A 20,980-nucleotide genomic window follows, 5' to 3' on the forward strand; every position below is an offset into this window, starting at 1 on the left:
ACCTCGAAAAATATGGAAGTTTAACGCAGCTGGGTCTCATCCGTGTGAGACAAAGGCTCTGTGCTGGATCAGATCACATCTCACCAGGCCATAAAGTAATAGAATATCCTGAGCTGAAAGGGACCCACAAGGATCATCCAGTCCAACTCCTGGCCCTGCACAGACACCCCAACCATCCCACCCTGTCCCTCAGAGCAAACACTCCGGGAGCTCTGGCAGCCTTGGGGCCGTGACCAAACCCTGGGGAGCCTGGTCAGTGCCCAGCTACCCTCTGGGGGAAGAACTTTTTCCTGAGATCCAGCCTAAACCCTCCCTGACTCAGCTCCATGTCAGATCCTGAGGCTCAGAGGCTTATTTTACTGTGGGTGAGGGAAAGCCCCTGGCTGCCAGCAGAAGTCACACAGCCGTGGTGACTTTCTTCTAGGAGTGCAGCTTCACGAATTTTGAACTTCCTGATACGACTTCTAGAACTGAACTGAGTGAATCTTGATCATTGTCTCATGTTCTTGTTCAGGTGGTCTGAACTGGTGCGTTGGCTTTTACCCCTCGAGCATTTTTGTATCAGTGTCCTCAGTAATAAATGCTGAGCATTTTCTCGGTTTTTAGAGAACCAGGCATTTTATTTCCTATCTCTTTAAAAGTATGTCTCTTCTCTGAAATTCAGGCTATTTGTGTGAAAAATTATTCATCTATTGTGCAGTTGCTGTCATACTGACTATTGCTTTTAAGTGTGATTGATTCTTAAAGAACAGCTAATAGAGCTCTTTGCCCACTATCCTCTTGTCATTGTTGTAGATAGAAAGAACCCTTTCAGCAAGAGAAACTATTGATTTTATTACACCTTCTACAGACTGCCATCAAAACAGAACTAGAGAGCTTGATCCTTCCCTTACTAATCCCTGTTTTACATTGGTAATTCCTGTAGCTTATTACTGTGAGAAATGAGAGAGGCTCACACAGCCCTCTGCAGATGGAAGGATTGGAACTGTCATCCCTTAAAACACTGTCTCAAAATTATTCATAAGAAAAGCACATGGACTGTGGGACTTGCACAGAAACCCTGAGAAGGTAGAAGAAAATGGTCACATCTTACTTTACCCACAAATCCTTTAATTATTGATGAGCTCTACCTGCTTACATAACCCCCATAATGTAAATATACCTGCATATCACAGACATTAATGGATTTGTCCTTAGGCCACCTTGGCAAGGCAGGGAGAACTTAAAGGGAAATTTGAAATTAAAGCACAACCCCCCAGTGCCTTAAGACATTGAGGTGAAATACAAGTGCTTTAATCCTGGCAGTGCAGTGAGAATTGCAAGCCTAAAGCTCATAATGGCCATGGTTTTGATAGTGATGCTTCCCTAATGCTTAACAATCTGTTTCAGCTCGTGTCCAGAACTGTCTCTGTCGTAGCTGGGCTCAGCAGCTCTGCCTGCCCCATGCTGACACCCCTCTGTGCAGGCTGCTGCCCGAGATAACCTCGCCAGAAGTCATGAAAACAGGATTTATCCTCACTAGGAATTACGCTGAAGGACACAGGTCTCTATTCTTGCACAATAGTTCAAAACGAAATATTATCCCTCTGTGTTTCCCATACTTCTGCCAGTCTTCCTCTATGGAAGCACCTGACAGATGAGAAATAGGGATGAGAAATTGGGGATTTCTGGAGAAACGCTGAGAGAAATAGGAATCTGAGGCAAGGATGCAGATGGATGGAGGTGCTCTGAGCAGGCTGCAGCTCTTCAGCGTGGTGCAGGAACAGAAGGAGGCATTGAGCTGAGAAAGAGGTGACTTGGGCTTGATCCCTCTTCTAAAGATTGCCAATTCATCAGTGATCACTGGACATAAAGATCAGGATAATCCCAGACTGCAGATTCCAAACTTAGTTATTTTTTCCTAGGCCAGTATTTATGCCCAGAGGAAGGTGAGATTTAGGACATGTCTTTGTCTTTGTATTTTTCTATAGGATAATTTATAGGCTTCCTTGTGGTGATGCTGTGGATTCATTTCTTCTCTGCTGCAAGATTAAATGCTGCAGCTCTACTTTAGGAGCTAAACAGCCTGAAGTTATCTTTTTTACAACTTTACAGCTCTTCTCATGGCTTCTTTTCAGGTCACCTATGAGATTTGGGAGCAAGAAAATAAACCCAATGGCCCATAAACTTTTAATTCCTCAGCCATTAAATTCTGGTTCCTGTGCTGCGTTTACTGACTTTTAAGTAAGCTAAAACAAGCCTTAAGATGGACAGGATGGTTTGTCAGTAAAAAATGTATATCTGAAAGACATCACTGCTGAAATCAACACTTAAAGAGAGCAAATAAAAAAACCACCATAAATTTGAAGATTCCAACAGCCAAAACAGACCACAGCAGTGCAGGAAGCAAATCCCATTTTCACGGAAAATTACAATATAATGTATACAAAGAGCAACTGCTTTTCAAACTAGCTTTTAGTACGTTGATGTGATTTCTAATAACATGAGCAGCTGTCCCGGGGAGCTGGTATCTAGTTCAACACACACAGAGTTAAGTGACAGGGGAGGAGCACCACAGCTGCAGAGGCATCCCCCTTTATCCATATGGCATCCCCCTTTATCCATATGGCATCCCCTTTATCCATATCACGTCCCCACCAAGTTCTGAATGTCAATTACACATTGCCCTGGCCCAAATTATCAGCTATAATGCAGCTAATTGGTGTTAAGTGAATGTTTTCTACCATATCAATTTAATGGAATTAAATGTTTCTGTTGAATTTTCCTCCTGTGAGTCCAGTACAAAAGTGGGGAAAATGCTGCTGCAAAGTATGTTCTGCAGTTGTTTAGACCCACAAAATCAACTTTGTAATTGCTGATCAATGGATGGTCTTTTTCCTGTATGTGTCATTGTTGAAGATAAAGGTTCTTTAAAGAAAATGTAGGAGAGAACTTGCTGATGGTGTTCAAAGACGTGATGGAAACTCTAATTCCTCTGTTAGCCCTGCAGTGCTGACCTTGGCTGAGCTGGCTGATTAGCAAATATTTAGTTGCAAAGGACAGCGCTGTCACACTGAAAAGACAGTTGACATGTATTATTTTCCAATTCTAACTAAATTATAAAAAAAAAAATAAATAACATTTCCCATTGCTAATAACATTGCAATTAAAGTCAGGCTGCAGGTCTGGACTGCCTTGGCACCACTGGTGGTGTTACCTATGCTATCAAGATATGGGTGCAAGAAAATATGCCTTTTGAAATTGTAGCTGGTCTTTGCTTTTTTTAGACTCTGGGTGTTTTTCTGTGATCTAAAAGACAAAAATATTTCTCTGCTAAGAGAAAACATTATAGCATATAATGTTATATATAGCATATAGGGTTAGTTTGCCATTTTTTGGTTATTATTTAGGTTAGCGCAAGGCTAAAGATCCCCAGGATTCTCTTGCACACAAACCAAAAAGATTATTCCTATTTCAAGGAGCAAAAGGCTTGGCTGTTGGAAGTCACTGAAAGTTAGTTAAATTGGCAACCTCCAAAGCTATTTTATACAGTTATTTCAGGTATAGCACTGATTTGAGCAGGGGAGTTACTTGAAGAAGGTCAGTGTGTTGTTCTTGTACCTGGAGCTGCAACACACTTTGGTTGTGGGGATACAATTCATAACTGAAAGGCTCAAACCCAGCAAGGAATGTGGGATTGAAAGGCACTGCCTGGTGACCAAGTCCAGTCCCCTGTTACCACATAAAAACATATTTTAGAGTTCTTTGAATGAGTTTATAAATTTCCACCACACAGATAGCTCTTTGTTTTGTTCCTATTGCTTGTGTTAGGAGGCTGTTCAGACACACTCTGCTCACTCCTATGTGTGGTTGGTTTGGACTGGCCTGTTCTCATGCCATGTCTTTTCCTGTGCCAACATCCTTGTGAGTCCCTGATATTTATCCTGTCCCACCCCCCTTTTCACAGTGGGCTTTAAGAGAGCACTCAAATAACAACCTCTCTTTCTGCCCTGACCTTCATTTTACTACTTTAAACAAGCCTTATTGCTCGTCTAAACAGAACAAATTCCTTCTCTGTTCCTGGCTGCCTGTTTTGTTCATTCTCACAGACCTGCTCCATGTCTGCATCATTCTGAATTCTCTTCTCCACACCCCTGAAGAGTCAAAGTTGTACGTGGCATCTCAGAAGACGCCCTGGTAGGACCAATTATTATTAGTCCCCAAGTGTTCCTTTTAGCTTCTCATGGCTTTAGATTTCATCCACGTTGTCCACAGACTTCAGCCTCAAAATAATCTTGCTTTTCCAGCATGAGATTCTCATCCTCTTCAACCTTTTCCCCAGGAAGCTCCATGAGGTTATGCCTATCATTTGTACTCATTTTTCCCTGAGACTCATCACTGAGGCTTCATTAATGAGCTTCCCATAACTAAACAATTCCCTTTTGGACACAACTGACCATTGCATCCTCCTTAGCTTTCCTTGAGGTTAAAGAAGTTATTTTGCACATCTAAGTAATGCTTTGCTGAAGTCTTTATAGAACAGAGTTTGCACCTAAAGAGTCAATAGTAAAAGAAAAACGTTGAGTTAGTTGGACAAGGTTTAGCTTCATAAACTTTTTACAATTTTTTGCCATTTCCATTAATCTTTAATTTCAGAAATATTTTTGATTTTTGCACTAATTTGGAGGTCAAGTCTAAAACGCCTGTTAACTGCTGACGTTGCCTTTTCCCTCTGTATATTTGGGTGCCTAATTTCTTATTGTTTTGATATTTGAATTAATAAAACATACTTGATTTGCAGTACTTAACCCACTCAATGCTGATTTTGTTGCAGCAAAGACTGCTTTTTGCCTGCTATATATATTCTTAGTCACTTTTTGTGTAGCCCTTTGTAGCAATGTGGGTTTCTCAGACACTTTCCTTGCGAGCCTTTTGTGGGAACGTGGGTTTCTCCACAAGTTAGTAACGGGCACGGAATTATTATCTAGGGATTCCATTCCAACACCATTTTGTTGTTGTTGGATATAATGGTGGCACAACCCGTTAAGCTGCAGATAAACAGCCATGCAGGCATGTGTGAAATATTTAATTGCCACTTTCCTGCTGCAGTCCTGTGCTTGCTGTTTCCTGGAGCACGGTCAGCGCAATTCCCATCCTCTGAATGATTTTATTTGCATTTAGCAACAAATACTGCTGATGCTAAAATCTGTCTCCCCTAAGAATTTAAAAAGAAAGCTTATTAAACCATTTTCAGTTCATCAGCTCCCTGTAGACAAGAGTGTTTAAATCCTGCTGTATAATATATAAATACCTATCCATGTGTGCATGGCAGTGTGAGGTTAACTCTGTGTATTAACAGAGCTGTTCCAGGATATGTAGGATTCCTTGAGAATAAAGGAAATTAAATACCTTTTTATGTGTCATGGTTATTACAGTGACAAGAATCCCCTCTGCTCCTCAAAGCAGGAAAACAGGATCTATGTGCTGGTAACTCTTTAATACTTCATTTATTCTTTTAAGGGAACTTGGTTACTAACATTTGAATATTTATTTATTTATTTATTTTAATCATGGCTGATGAGTGCTTTTGGATTATATGTTTTAGCATGAGACATTCCAGGGAAGCTGTGGCTGCCTCATCCCTGGAAGTGTCCAAGGCCAAGTTGGACAGGGCTTGGAGCAACCTGGGCTAGTGGAAGGTGTCCCTGCCCGTGGCAGGGGGGTGGAATGAGATGAGTTTTAAGATCCCTTCCAACCCAACCCATTCTATGTTTCTACATTTCACTTTTCTCTTGTCCTTGGTCTCAGACTAAAGAAAAACTGAGTGGTGGTGTTTAAACCACATGTTCAGTCACCTGAGTTTGACCTGTTTTGGTTAAAAGAACCTGGTTAAATTTTGGTGGTTGTAGATCACATGGATCATTCTTGTCTATGGGGAGGGGACCCAGCAGGAGGGAAGGAGAGAAAAAAATCCCTTGTTTTTCTATCAAAATATGACAAAGTTATCCTAATTTTAAAACATCTGGTTTAGTTCTAAAACCATCTGAAAATCTGGGTCAGGTCTTGCAGTTGCTACTCGTTCCAAAGACATACTGCAGTCCATGAGTGTTAATAGGGGAAAAACAAATGCAAAATCATTTTTTTTTTCCCTCTTAGATTTCAGTATCATCAATCCCATGAAATTCGCCTGTTTTCTGTTAATAGTTGGTAAATAGATTTATAGTAGGTGAACTGTCAGGAGGAAAAAGCACAGACAAGTTCTCCTTTATGCTATGGATAAAGCACCTTTCAAAGGCAATAAAAACATGAAGAATAAGGAAAAAAAAAAATCTCCTTTTTCATTTCATCCTTCCCTCCAAGCCACTACATTAATTAGCTCTCTGACTGATTACTCAGTCAAGGACTTAAAAGATCAATGGTGACAGTAGCCAGGCAGGTAATTTAGAGGAAAAACCAGGAAAGTCTAATGTCTTTGGGAGAATGAAATGTGGTCTAGTTGTGTCAGCAGAACAGACAGAGAGGAAAGTTATACACAGAAACACACTATTGAGTTTCAGTTCTTCTGTGACAAATTACCTGAAAGTGTATTCCTGGGATTTCATTAGCTCCTAATTGGAAGCAAACAAACAAAGCATTTATTGCTTTGAATTTTAGTATTTTAAGTACCAGTGATGTGCTCAGCACTGTGTCAGACAAAGGAGAAAACACAGGCTCACATGGCAGCTCACATCTGCAATCCATGAGCAATTCCAAAGGGATTGGGAAACCCTGAGGAGAATTCGACTTCTGAGCACTTTTTTTCTTTGATATATTTTGCCACTGCATTTTCAGTGATGTAGATGAGAGTTACTGGTTTTAACATCTAAAACCCAAATTTTGAGGGGGCTGCCTACCCCGGAGGATAAATTAGAATGATTGAAGTATCAGGGCTGGTTTAAGCTGCAGTTTTACCCCAGTGTTGTTATTGCCTGGTTTGTGTGATTGAGTTCATCCCTTTCGTGTTGCCCTGGCACTCTCTGAACTGTGCTGTGAACTAACTAAAAAATTCATCAGGGGAAGAAGACCTCTTTTATCACGTATTTCAATATTTTTTGCATTTATTTGTTCAAATTTTCTTAGAGAGTAACTCTTTGAAATTTCCTATCCTCTGGATAGATCAAGAATATTTGATAATCAGATTGTGTTGTCTCCCTCTTGTTGGCTGTCCAAGTCTCAAAGGACTCTTTGTATCTCCTCACTTGATGAGTCTTTAAACCCTCTGAGCACGAACACCCCAAATTTGATTTCTCTGAACATGTAAGCAAACAGGTACTCTGCTAAATTTTTGAAAGAGTTGCTTGTTCAGCTGTTTGCAGGTTTTTCAGGTGGTTAAGAGCACGGCCAAAAGAAGATCACTGAGAAAAAATTGTTAAAAACCAAACAAATTATTTCCTCCTAGAAAATATCTTGTAATACATGCACAGCCCTGCCAAATAATGGATGTCTCTGAAGTTTCTAAACCCTAATTCTTCCCTTTGTGTTGAGATGAGGCTGGAATAGCTCCATTAAATTTAGAGTTACATCTGGCTCTCACCTGTGTAGGTCAGAGAAGATGTGAGTCACCCCCAAAAGCGTGATTTTAATTTGAATGTACACAAGCACACCAGATTAGCCACTCACTGGAGTGTCATTATCCCAAATCCAGAAATAGATAAAAGTACTCCCAGTTGCTATTGCCTGCCAACATAAAACTTATTTTAGGATTATATTGTCAAGAGCGTGTTTTTACCAGGGTTTTGGTTAACTAATGCTAAAGAGGAAAGCTCAGGAATGAGATCAGTGTTCTTTATGGAAGTAATTGTGAATGTGGGTAACATTTTATTTTCCCAATCAGATGTAATAGCTCCCTACAGAAATATCCTCCTGACTTGAATATCAATGGGTTTGTACTAATTCTGACAAAAAGAAATACTTTGTTTGAGCATTTTGTTTCCTTTTTGGAGAGACTGAGGGGAGTGAGGGGAGATCTTATTGCTCTCTAGAATTACCAAAAGGAGGTTGTAGTGAGGTGGGGGTCAGTCCCTTTTCCCAGGTGTGTCCCAGTGGCAGGACAAGAGGAAATACTGTGCCCTCCTTCATGTTTTGATAAAGGGGAGGTTTAGATTTGGTATTAGGGAAAATTGCTTTGTGGAAGCATTGGAATAGGCTGCCCAGGGCAGTGGTGGGGTCACCATCCCTAGAAGTGTTCAAAAAACGTGTGGATGTGGCACTTGAGGACATGGTTTAGTGGTGAACATGGTGGTGGTGGTGGTTGACATTGGACTCAATGATCTTAAAGGTCTTTTCCAACCTTAACAATTCTGTGATTCTACTGCTATGGGGTCAGATTTTTCAGACCCTTTTTATTTTCCCTCCCTTCCAACCCCTCCTGCTCTCTCTTCTCTGAAGGAACATCAGGCATGAATGAAAATCTCTAATTTCTGTTACACTGGGCAAGTGCAGCTGGTGACTGTGGGATGGGCAGCGTGGAAGCAGATGGGGAATGAGCAGGATTTTGACAGAAAATTCCACAGGAGGCAAAACTATTGAACACACACGCCCTGCCTCTCATCACCCCCTGTGCTGGCACTTCCAAAAAAAGGCCCACCACCAGCATCCCAGTCTCCAGTTTGCTCAAACACAACAAGTTTGTCACTGCACTCCATGCAGGGGCTTGGCTCTGGGTGGCAGGGAGTGTCCATGGATGGCTCTGTGGCTCCCAAGTAATGGAAGAGAGGGTCAGAGGGCAGAAATGCTCAGAAAGATAGAAATGAAGCAGGAATTTCAATTCAAAGGTAATAGATGGGGTTCGGAAGCTGCTATTAGCAGAAATTATCACTGTGTTAATGTATTTCAGGCAGCATTTTTTACAGTTAAATGGTGTTATTTTCCTAGTTATCCATTCCCTGACAAGTGGTTATAATCAAAGCTGTCTGTGAGCACTATTATCAGAAACTTACTATTATGTGCTGGAGGAAAAAATATCGGGGGACGCTGCAGTGCCAGAAACCTATTATATGTTTTAAAGATCTACTGCAACACCAAGTATTTATTTATGTACTACTTTTACCTCCTGTGGAAGAAAATAATTTTAACTTAATTTTCTTGTCTTCTCCAACTGCTTTAGAAAATGTACCTCCCAAAATAAGACCATAATTATGATTAACAACGTGGGCTGGATCCTCACTCGCTGTAAATTAGTGTTCCCCTACTCCTTGCAATGGAGCAAGGCCAATTCCCTGCAACAGAGAAAGCTCCCAGTGCCCTTGGAATGCAACTTTACGTCTTTAAGGGTATTAACAAACCTTCTTTAATGTAGTATTGCACAGAATTTGCTCTGGCCAGAACTTAAAACCCAGGATAAATCAGGCATCGTGGTCCTAAAAGTCTTTGAAATTATCTCGTAAGCAAAATGAATCCCTTCAATATATTCTGTGGATGAATTAAATCAACAGAACTGCTATTGCTCTGTCATGTGGCCTGGCTTTGGAGCACAACTTTATTTTCTTCTTAATTTTCAGGTTAGCCATATATTTAAAAATATTACTGTAATTCTGGCATGGCTCTGTGAAGGAAGGAACTCCAGTGAGACAACATAGGAAGGAGGTAATTACCAAAAAATGTTTATATTTATATAGTTGACTACAAAACATGAAGGAAAAAAAAATTCACATACCATAGGGATTTTGAGGTCAAGGATATGAATAGGCAATAATAAATTCTTCACTTTTCATTTATTATATCCTTAATAATGATCAGATTAATTGGAGCATCAGAGTAATCAATACATTTTTGAAAACATCCTCTTTTAGGCTGCTCTGCCACACTTTCCATTCAGTAGGTGCTGATGAAAATGATGGTCCAAGACTAAAAGTAGTGAAGAAAAATTCAGAATTCCTGAGGACACACAGATAGACACTTTGCATCCAAAACAGGTACTATCCCTGCAAGTTGTTCTTTCCAGATCTCCACTTCTCAGCATCCCCTCTTTTTCATCTTGCACCTGGGAATTGAACAAACAGAATCCAAACAGGGATTTGGAACAATCCTAAATCAGGGATACTGTGAAGACAAATGGTAAATGTCTGTTACCCCAGCTGCTAAGTTAATTACTGTAATGGGAAACATCTTGACAGAAGCATTGCATATGGTTATTAGCAATTAACCCACCACTCCAAAAATCACAATTCCTGCTAATAACAGAACAGAGCTCAGCCTTCCTAATTACAATCTCTGCACGAAAATTTCTTTATATCAGAAGGGAATGTGAAATCCTGTAACTAGCTACGATTTAAAAAGACTGGAAATGGAGATACTGAGAATTAGACAGAAGAATGAAAATACAACAGGATGCTGTGTTACTGACTCAAAGTTATGGGCAACACTCATTCATGCTTGGGGATACACAGCAACTGTCACAGCATCTTTGTAGGAAGACAAAATTATAAATCAAAATTAAAATGCTAATGAAGAGGGAAATATGCTTTAAAATGGAGAGGATAGGATGGAATGTCACGAGAGATACCAACTCTTCTACAGAATTCATGATCTGGACAGTGCTGTAAACAATGTGCTGAATTTGGATTGCACTGGAATCTGACAGAACAATTTTCTGGTCAACAAGAGAGGAGAATCATGTAGTTTCCATCCCGCAGAAAGTCCTTCAGTGATATATGGAGGGCGTGAGCTGCTTTTTCCCTAACCACTTGTATTCCAGGCAACTGGACCCCATCATAACTCACCTGCACAAAGCCACCAAGGGGAATTGGTGCTCAGTTCAAAAGCTGGTGTAGCTGAGCAAGATGCAATTTGATTCCCCAACAAGGAAGGGAACTCTTGTCAGCATGCTCAGTGACTGGTTTAGTGGTGGCCCTGGTGTGGCTTGGAGGTGTCCAGATCAAAGATGGACAATTTATAGCAAATTTATTTCCTGACAGTAGGCACGTGCCTAGTTGGCCATGGCAGGGATGTGGAGTATAAAGAAGTCACTAGTGCTGTATCCAGTGCCCTTTTGTCCTGACACAGCCCACTGTCACCACAGTAAGAACTAGAACAGAGGAGTCAGCTTTTACCTCTCTGTCAGGTCTGAAGGTTTAACTGACTTGGGGCACAGCAGATCAAATATCCCAGCAGGCTTTGAAACTGCTTCCACTAGTGCTGCAACTCCACTCATGGGAATGATCCCATTTAAGTCAACAGCTTTGCAGAGTATTCTCAATTAAAACATATTCTGAGGAGAAAGCATTAGATAATATTAATAAGCAGGGCACATTGCACAGACTGAGTTTACACTGGAGTTCAGGGCAATGCCAGTGTCACAGCAGCTAAAGCCAGGCCTGCAAAGCTTTCTGCCCAGGTTGCAGGAGATTTTACACAGCTCCATCTCTAGAACTTGGCTGCAGCTGTATTTTGCTGTGTGGCCCCCCCAGCAAAGGTCTCATCTATTAAGTGGCCTTCACTCTGCATTTCAGTACTTCCCAATTTGCATGTTGCTGTTCCATTATCCTTAACAACTGAGTGTAATAAATGTTGTGTATAATTTGTAATGATCACATACAGTTTTGAAAAATAACATTGAACTGTTTATTTTTGAGTTCCTTAAAGATGGAAAAAATTATTTTTTCAAGGCTAATTTGCCTCTCCTGGAAAAAAAATCTAAACAGCTGAGCAATAAGATCCTTTGCTATTTTGCCATGATGTGATCCTGAATATAAGCCAGGTTGGGATGACATCACAGGACATAATGAACACTCAGCTTTGACATAATGAAGGTCTATTATTTTATGAAGAAAGATTTTCTGGGGTTTAAGAAATAAAATGATTAGAAAACTATGTGCTCTGCAGGAGGTAATGAGATTAGCTCAACACATGGTCCTGCAGAGCTAGAACTACTCCAGACACAAGAAAGACTCAGCCATTCAGTGGAAATTTCAGGGTACAATTAATCTGCTCTAAAGTCAGATAAGGGCTGTGTCTTTGCTTTGCCATGAAAAAGAAATCAGTTGATAAAATCTCAAGGGATCATGTCAATGCAAGCTTCAAAGCAATGAACAATATAAACCCAGTTTTCTTGTTATGAATGGTAAATGTTTACTTACTTTAGCAAAGGCCTTGGAAAATAAAAACCATACAGGAAACTGCTCGTAAAGTGTGTGTGAAAGGAACAGCCAGTGGATCTTGTTACAGGACTGAAAGGAAGATAAATTAATGCACTGTAAAATGGAGGCTGACTCCTGACCTGTGAGGATGCTGGTGTATCCATCCAGTTCTCTCTGTCACGAATCTGTACAGGAGCTGGCTTGGAGCAACTTGAGTCCAAGCCCATTCTACTGGAGTGGAAAGAAATCACAGGTTTTAGCATGGGTTGGCTCAGGGCCCATCTGCTTGTTCACAGCCCAGTGCCTGGTTAGTCACAGGTCTCTTGAGAGAGGAAAACCGTGGTGTAATGGACCCTGAGACCTACATTAGATCATAAAATGCTTAAGGTGTGTTTTTCTCATTTTTTATTGCTACTATGTGCAGTTCCCTTTCCAGGTCAGTTGGTCTCCCGTCTCTCAGCAGTAAAGGGGAAAGAGTTTCCTTCTGACAGCAGTAAAGGTCTGTAGAGAACATAAAGATGAGAGGATGGATGGTCTAGAGGATGGCAGGCAGCTCTGGGATTTTAAACCCACTCCTCAGTCCCCAATTTTATGTCCTTGCTGTCACTAACTCTCAGCCATAGAGGTTCATCCCTCCCTGAAGATGTTAAATGCATTTATTTTCATGGTTACCTCTTTGAAGTGCTCAGATGTGATTGCAATGGGCATCACGCACAGAACAAAGGACCAGAGGAAAAAGGAGAAGCCAAGATATGTCTCTGGTAGAGGAACAGAACGAGAGCTGAAGGCAGGGCTGGGGTTGTCCAGCTCTCACATAGAATATCCTGAGTTGGAAGGGACCCACAAGGATCATTGAAGCCAAACTCCTACCCGTGACCAGGACTATAGCAAGATTCACACCATGTGCCCGAGAGCATTGTTTGAACACTTACTGAGCTCTGCCAGGCTTGGTGCAGGGACCACTGCCCTGGGGAGCCTGTTCCAGTGCCCGACCACCCTCGGGGTGAAGACTCTTTTCCTAACACCCACCCTAACCCTCGCCTGACACGGCTTCACGCCCTTTCCTCCCACGTTCCTCCCCAGGAACTGGCGACGGGCACGAGCATGAGTTTGCAAGTCCCTTCGCGTCCTACTCAGTGCAAACCAACCCCTCCTCTGCGCCGCGCCCGGAGGGATGTGGAGCAGGAGGGAACTCCCTTTACAGTAGGGGGATGAGGGGACATTGCAGGGGGGGCTGTGAGGACACGGGCAGCGCAGAGCAGAAGCATCTCCCATGGTCTCGGAGCTCGGGGCGGAGCGGGAGCCCCGGGACAGCCCCGGCGGGGGCGGGCCGGGGGCGGGCCGGGGCCGCCCCATCAGTGGCGCGTCTCGCCGCCGCTTTAAATGATTTGGGGGCCGGGGGCGGCGGGGCTATTGCTGCTGCGGGTGCTGTCGGAGCTGCCGCGGCCGTTCCATCCTCACTTTCCCCTCCGGCAGCGCGATGGGAGCGGGGCCGGCGCTCCTGTGCCCGTTCCTGTGCTGGGCTCTGGCGAGCGCGGCCGCGGAGCCGCGGCTGCAGCGGGGCATGTGAGTGTGCCGGGGGTCTGGGGGCTCGGGGAGGGGGCAGCACCACCGGGACACGCCGCCTTTGTGCCTGCGGGCGGGTCCTGCGGCCCCAAAGAAAGTTTGGGTGGGAGCGCCCCAACTCAGCGCGGTGCCCGCAGCGCAGGGCGCTGACCCGCGGAGCTGCTTTGGGTGGGCACTTGCGAGGCTGCCCGGGCGGGCTCGCCTTTGATGTGGGATCTGAAGGGAGCTCCGGGGAGCGCGTCGGCATCCCCGGGTCTGCTCCTGCCTTCCCGTTTGACGAGCGAGAGCAGAGCTGAGCCCTGCCAGGGGCACGCTGGGCTCTACCCGGGGGAGAGCAGCTGGAGGGAGATCAGAGTAACAAATGTGAATCGAGGAGGGGAGAGCAGAGTAACAAATGTAAATGCAGGAGGGAAGAAAAGAGACGGGGAGCGGGAGAGGTGGGAGCGCGGGGAGCATCCTCCCGCAGCGGTGAGCGCACACAAAGGAGCCGGGGCCACATGCGTGCGGGTGCGGGGGGAAGTTTCTGTGAGGTGTTTTTGCATGGCGTGAGCAACAAATGGCCTTTGTTGCAAATGCGGCGTAACATTTGTGTCTAGATGTAGTTTTCTGATCAAATTCCAAACCAGGGTAGCCGGCAGCGTGCGCAAAATCTGTGGTTAAAGTTTGTGCTCGTCGAAATTGAACGTTTCTGGAAACTGTTTCCTGCTTTGTGTACCTTTTCTCTGCGAGGCTCTTGTGTTTTTAAGGAATGTCGTGTCCCTTGCTTCCCCCTCAAAGCAACCTGACAACAGCCTTCAGTCTGTGTATACCCTAATTTCTAACCTCTTCCTGTTTTTTTTTTTTTTACTTCATCAACTTCATCCCACCCTTTCATGATTTGCTTTCAATGTAGTTATTTCTTCTGTCAGAAAATCGAGATTTCCAAGCCTATTGCTCATTGGTTTTCTCTGTAATACCATGTAAATATGTATTCAGCAGAAGTGCTTTTAAGGTGGTTTATATTACTCCATTTTGCTGGAGCACAAAGTATCCATCACAGTGTTTAGAGAAGTTAAGTTCATTCTGTGGTAAAGCATTTTCCTTTGTTAAAAGTGCTCTGTGTTTCTTTCAGACGTCCTCTTGCTCTCTTTCTGAGCAATTACTCTATTAGGAGGAAGAATAGCATTGGCCTACATTAATCTGTTTGCATTTGACATCAGTAATAACTATGATTCTGCACTTTTGAAGCTGGAGGTGCTGTTAGCTGTGATTTGCCTCCAAACAATTTCTGTTTGCTTTTACCTTTTTCAAGATAGTGTCACTGAAAGAATGCAGGAAACATTCCCTTCTGGAAAGGGTGCTGTGTGAGGATGGGCTGAAGTCACTGGGAGCAGCAGTGCACTGTTTGCCAGTAGCAATCACAAACACCCACCCAGACCCACAGACCTGTGGCAGAGCCTTGAGTGCTTCTCCCAAGAGGCATATTCCTGAAGTTGCTGCCATTCTTACTGCTTTCCCTGAGCTGTGGCAAGAATAAGTATTACTCCAAACTTATTTTATGCTATTTAGGGACTTTACCTTCGATGTAAACAGAAATACTCAGTCATGACTCCTTAGCCTGCCAGCTTTCACCGAGAAACAGTGGAATGTCCAAGAGGACTCTTTTCATGAATTGTCTTTTTCTAGTAATTCTGGTTTGTTCTTTTGACATTGGTCATCTGCAGTCAATGGAATAAGAACAACAAATGTATCCCTTGGAACACAGCACTCTGAGTATGTTCTTTGCTGTTGTTTTGATTGAGATCTTATGTGGCTGAGGCTATACAGGATATTCTTCATAATTGTTTTTGTTCTGCTGCTAACTTGAGTGCTCACTCCTAGCTAGAAATGCGAGGGATCTGTGTAGATGTTGGTGTTCTGCTTCCAAGCCCCCTGAGGAGATTTAATGTAGAACAGATTACAGGATGACTGGTTATTTCCATCAATTACATTTCCAGACAATTAGCCCTTGATGATCTTGTGTTAGAACTTTGGAGAACACTGGAAGGACCAGATAACAAATATGCCATTTTCGTTGGAAAGTGTATTTGGGCCTCGAAATGAGGAATAACCATCTCTTATAAAAAGTACATTTTTAACAGTGAGCCAAAACTCTGTAGGCCAAAACTGGGGTATGTAAATGACAGTGTAGATGTCATGTGTGGTTATCCAGCATTGGGTTCACTCTCAGCATCATGCTTCATGGAATTCCGGGGTGGTTGTGGGACGGTTCAGAAACGGGAAGTGAGAGTAGGGGGCTTGAGTTGCAGGAATAGGAGCTAAGAGGAGAGGGCTTGAGCTGCTGTCAGAAGTGGTAAACCCTCTCTTAGAGAAATATTCCACTAGGAGTTTGAGCAGTACAAATATCTGCTCATAGTTAGTGGTATAGGACAGAGCAAGAGGCAGGAGTGGTTATGAGGTATGTGCAAGGAACATCCTTTGTGTAATAAATATTACCTTCCATGGTTAGGACTGGGCTCAAGAATGAATTCCCAGGTGACATGAGTGAGGCTTCTTTGAAAAAGCCATGAGACAAGCTTTGTTCCTGGCTTTTCTGAGCCCCTTGACTCGCTCTGTGGTTTTGCAGGTCCAGGATGACATCTGAAAGGGCTGCTTTGGTCTTAGAGGAGCCAGTCACAATCTTGCAGTAAAACTGTTTTGTTTAGGGTTTTTCTTTACTGCTCACATGTTGCAGCTGCATATTTTCACTTTATCCATAAACAAGTAAATCTGGTTGCATTCCAAGGAGCACCTGGATGTAGAGCTGAATTCCTGGCTGAGTAACTGTTTTCCAGCTTCTTCAATTCTACAGGGCACTGTAGGATTTCTTGTGTTTCTCCAGATAAATCACGTTCCCAAAAGCAAAATCTTGCATTCAGATGTTTATCTGCACTTGCAGCACTCCAGGAAACTTGGCCTTTCAGCTGTACCAGTTGTTGGGCTGGAATGATACAGGATTCAGTGCAAACAGATGTGGCTGTGGCCACTACTTCCAGGTGACATAAATAAAGATACCTTTTAAGGAATAATTAAGAAAGGTGAGGTCCACTTTTCTTGAGGGCTGGAACATATTTTAGGTTAAACTGCTGCTGTTGTACAAAGCATTTCCATACGAAGAGATGCCTCTGGGTTTTGATTGCTACAGTGAAACAAATTGCACAATTTGAATATGTTGGAATGCAATGCAGAAAACAAAGTAACACAAATGCTTCTATGAAGTATATGGTGATACAGCTTGAACTTGGAGCCTGGAGTTGTGTCATAATACTGTCTAAATGATGTGAAAAGTAGGTTGTGTAGTAATTTCTTGGTGAGAAATTATCTCAGTGTATTAGCCAATACACTGTATTTTCACCTGTGGTGATGCCAATTTGCAGGTGTGAGGAAAGTTTGTATTCCCAGCATTAAATAGGGGCTTAAAGTATTTCTAGTTTGTTTGTTTGGTTGGTTTTTTTACTGAAATCAGTAATGTAGTAGAATCTCCTTCCATTTCTTTCAATGGGTTATCTTCTGTTCAGAGATTCGACGCTTTAAAAAAAAAATTAAAAGTGAAAATAAGCACCTGATAATAAAAGTGAGCCACTAGTTTATTTATGTCTGCATCTTGCATTAAGATTAAGTCTTATCAGCTCTTTAAAGTGATGCTGGCAGCCCAGAGTCACTGCCAGTTGTTTTCAGCTTAAACCTCAAGCACTGCTTCCCATTTCTGCCTCCCCAGAACCTGTAAAGTTGCAATAAACCCTCACTACTCCTGAGTAGCAGCTACTCCAGCCTTTGGTGTTTGGAAATGTGATTCTAGGAACATGGTTGAAATGCTTTGGCATCAAAGTTTATGGTAGTTTCATGCCCTCGATTCCACATCCCTTCCCCCCCCCAGTCCTTTAATATGCAGTTGAAGTCTGAGGTGTTTCTCATCTTTGTGAATGTGAACATCACCCTGAACAAAAATAGTCTGTTTAGCCTGTGCACTACAGGGTGTTACCACCAGATAGAGCTCATGCTGGTCAGCATTAGAGCACAGAATCCCATTTTTCAAGACTTTGCACTTAAAGCTTCTGTTTCACAGTTCCTAAAGGAAAATTAATTTTCAATTTAGTCTTTTAACAGATGGTAAAAGGCTCTTTTTTCCCCTCTTTTCCCCCCCTGGTATATTCGCTGTCAAGAGACTTAAAGATAATGAATGAGTGTCATCTTGCTATAGTACTTTTCCTGATTTATGACATTTTCCTGCTCTTCTGGAGAAAAATGAGATCAAGACTTTCTCCTAAACTCTGAAATAGCTGTAAGACAGGACCATAAAATGTGATTGCCTGAAGTTGTTGTATTTATCAAAGATCTCATGATTGACTAGAAATATTTTCCAGTTTTATAAATATTTGGTTTTATATCAGAGACATCAGAAACTGTTTCCAAGAGGCTCAGAAATTTGCTACCCATAATCACAGTAGCTTATATATACATTGTATGATTCTTAAATCTGCACATTTAAAGTAGGTAAGATCCTGCTGCTTTTCAGTTTTAATGGGATTTAGTTTCTCAAGTTACCCTTTGAAAGTGTCCACTAAAAGGGAAGAACTTGTCAGGTTTCTTGAGGTTTAATTGTTCTGCATTATGAAATGTTGATATAGTTTAGTTATTTATGCAATAGTTTAATGTTCATATACTGTGCGTTTGCAGTATTGCTGATTTCTAGGAAAATTACCTGTTTTTTGCTTTGACTTCTTTCTTCTGCATTGTTTTTTGTCTGGAGCTGTTTATCTATCCTAGTTCTAGGCATGCCATGATCTAGATATGACAGAGAACATGGAATATTTTTAATAAATTCGAAGAAACCTCCTGGTGAGGAGGGGTGAGATCATCTGTAATGCAAAACTTCATCTTTGGATGACTTGTCAGTAGAACCTTCTGTGATGGAAGCGATGCTTTGGCTCCCAGAGAGTTAACAGCCCATGTTGCAGACTTGTGTTATTCACCAATTAAATACCTTCTCTTTGAACACAGTTAATAGATTTCCTTCCTCTGAAATTCGAGCCTGTTATTGCTTATGTTCTCTCTCAAATCTATTGCTTTCAATTTATTTCTGAGGAGAAAGAAATTTCCTTTCATTACTGCGAAATCAAAGCATGTTAAAATTACGGACTGAACATATGTAGTCTTGGGTCTATACTTTGGATTCCAGGCTGGTCTTGGTTTAAAACTAATCATTAATTGTTCCTGAGGTGAACTTGAGATTTCTGCCTTTGGTGTAGGATGATGTGTGCTTTAATGTGTACACAAGCTGAGCCCACACTGAGCTGTATTTCAGTGCCTTTGACCTGTGGATGAATATTTGATCCCTTCAGTTTGAAAAGGGGAATGTTATTTTAAATCACTGCTGATGTTCTTATTTTCTGTTCTTTAGTAGAAACATCTTGCTTTCCCCTAAAGTCAGAGCAGAATGTGGCACAAAATGTTGTTGAGTAGGGAATGCCATGCCCAGATCATGTTTTTATGTCCACAAATTGCTTCAATATTGAAAATATATCACAATATCTTGGGCTGTGCCTGGAGAGGAGTTATAAGGTGCTTTGTATTTTTTTATAACAAAAAAATCCACTCAAAATATGAAACGCTTTGGTCTTTTCAGGTTAGAATATTCTCATATAGGAAATGAGTTTTCATACATTTTATCCCTTAGAAGACTCTTCAGTGGTTACCCTTGTGTTTGTCATTGCTGGGGCTCTCCTGCCTGACTGGTGCATCATCAATGGTGAAAAATACTATTGCATAAAGTTATCTCTTATAATTGTATTGTTCATGAGGCAAGTCCTGTCCTTCTCTTTGTCTGTAGAATAATATCAGGAATCTATGAGTTAATTAGAACTTCAATGTAAGTTTCTAATCCAAAAGATCAAAATGTTTGAGGTTTTTCCCCCCTCCCCATTTACCACCCTTGAACAGTAATCCAGTAATGCACACTTGTTAGTTGCCATGTTTATGTGGCTTAACTTCATAAAATATTGAGCTTTACTGAAATTGCTTAATGTTTAAGAAACAACAAGCAAACAAACAAAACCCAACCCAAACAAAAAACCCCATCAAATGGGTATTTGCATCAGTGGTATCAAGGTTTATAGAGGAGTAAAAGACGAGGAATATTTTAACATGTAAAACCTTGGCATGTAGGGATTTTTCTGACATATATTAGATGTTAATTCAAAAAATAAGCTTTCAAAATAGACGTTTTGGCTTAAAACTGTCAAAATCCAGCAACCACCAGAAAAGCAGTGAACAATTCTTAGATACTGGTTGCCCAAATGAAACTGAGGATTTCGCTATCTTCTAACTAATTTAATTGTCAAACAACAGGGCACTTGCTGTGAACCAAAATGAGTTTTCTCTCCCTATGACAAGGTGGTGTGACACTTTTAGTGATTTATTTTATTTTCATGTTTTAGCATCAGGTCCCTTTGTGCCTTGTTGCCAAAAGAAGCTCAGGTGTGTGTACCTGACAGATTTACTGGGGTAACTTGTGTTACACACCCTTCTGCAGTGGAATGATAAGGGACATGGGTGTAGTGAATGAGAAATTTCAGCTAGAGATGGATGTTGCTACTCAATGCTTTCCTCTATAATGTTGAAATGCTTAGTTTTGTCTATACTTTGGACATTTGTTTGCCTTGTGTTAACAATGAGAACATGCAAGCTATTTCTTAGCATTATATGTGATGTCCTTGATGGTTTTCTAATTACATTAGAGATGGATCCTTGGGACAAGGGTCCTTAAATTGTCTGTAAAGCTGTGTGTTGGTGCTGCTTGAGGCTTTGCAGACCTGGTCACTGGCAGTGATGCTGACCCTCTCCTGGATGAAGGAGAATAAACTGTAAAAATGGATGTTGCAGGGGGCTGAGACTACATGACACTATTAAAACCAGGGAGTGATTTTCTTTTTTTTAAATGCAAAAAAAAAAAAAAGGGAAAAAATGACTTGGCAAATCATAGTAAAATGATCTGGATGTGCATGTTTATCTCCTGCTTTTCCTGCTAACCAAAATAGATTATTCTGTCTTGGGGGAGGGAGGAGGATGGTTAAATAGGAGCTGAACGACAGGAGCTGCACTTTGATAGCAGTAAGAACTAAAAATCTTATTGTTGTTATAATAGCTGAGTGTGTAATTAATCATCTCCTATTGATCTGCTCTTCATCTGGATGCAGTGCACAAAGGCTGAGGGACTCTCCTGTTCTTTAGCTGCTCCCTCTAATCAAGGGGGATGTGAATAAGACACAGCAGTGCATTAGTCACCTGTGGGCTGGGGAGAG

General features: G+C 41.8%; 1 protein-coding gene across 1 annotated transcript in view; it reads left to right on the forward strand.

Annotated features, from left to right (window-relative positions):
- The first annotated feature begins 13,517 nt into the window (after nucleotides 1–13,517).
- LOC116791720 (multiple epidermal growth factor-like domains protein 6) overlaps nucleotides 13,518–20,980 on the forward strand; it is a 193,129-nt gene continuing 185,666 nt past the window's right edge. The window contains exon 1 of the mRNA XM_032697995.1: nucleotides 13,518–13,661. Within this exon, the coding sequence (XP_032553886.1) occupies nucleotides 13,576–13,661 (86 nt within the window). The 5' untranslated portion in view covers nucleotides 13,518–13,575. The remainder of the gene's footprint in view (nucleotides 13,662–20,980) is intronic.

The sequence above is a fragment of the Chiroxiphia lanceolata genome, chromosome 10, assembly GCF_009829145.1.
Source record: "Chiroxiphia lanceolata isolate bChiLan1 chromosome 10, bChiLan1.pri, whole genome shotgun sequence".
NCBI classification, from domain to species: Eukaryota; Metazoa; Chordata; class Aves; order Passeriformes; family Pipridae; genus Chiroxiphia; species Chiroxiphia lanceolata.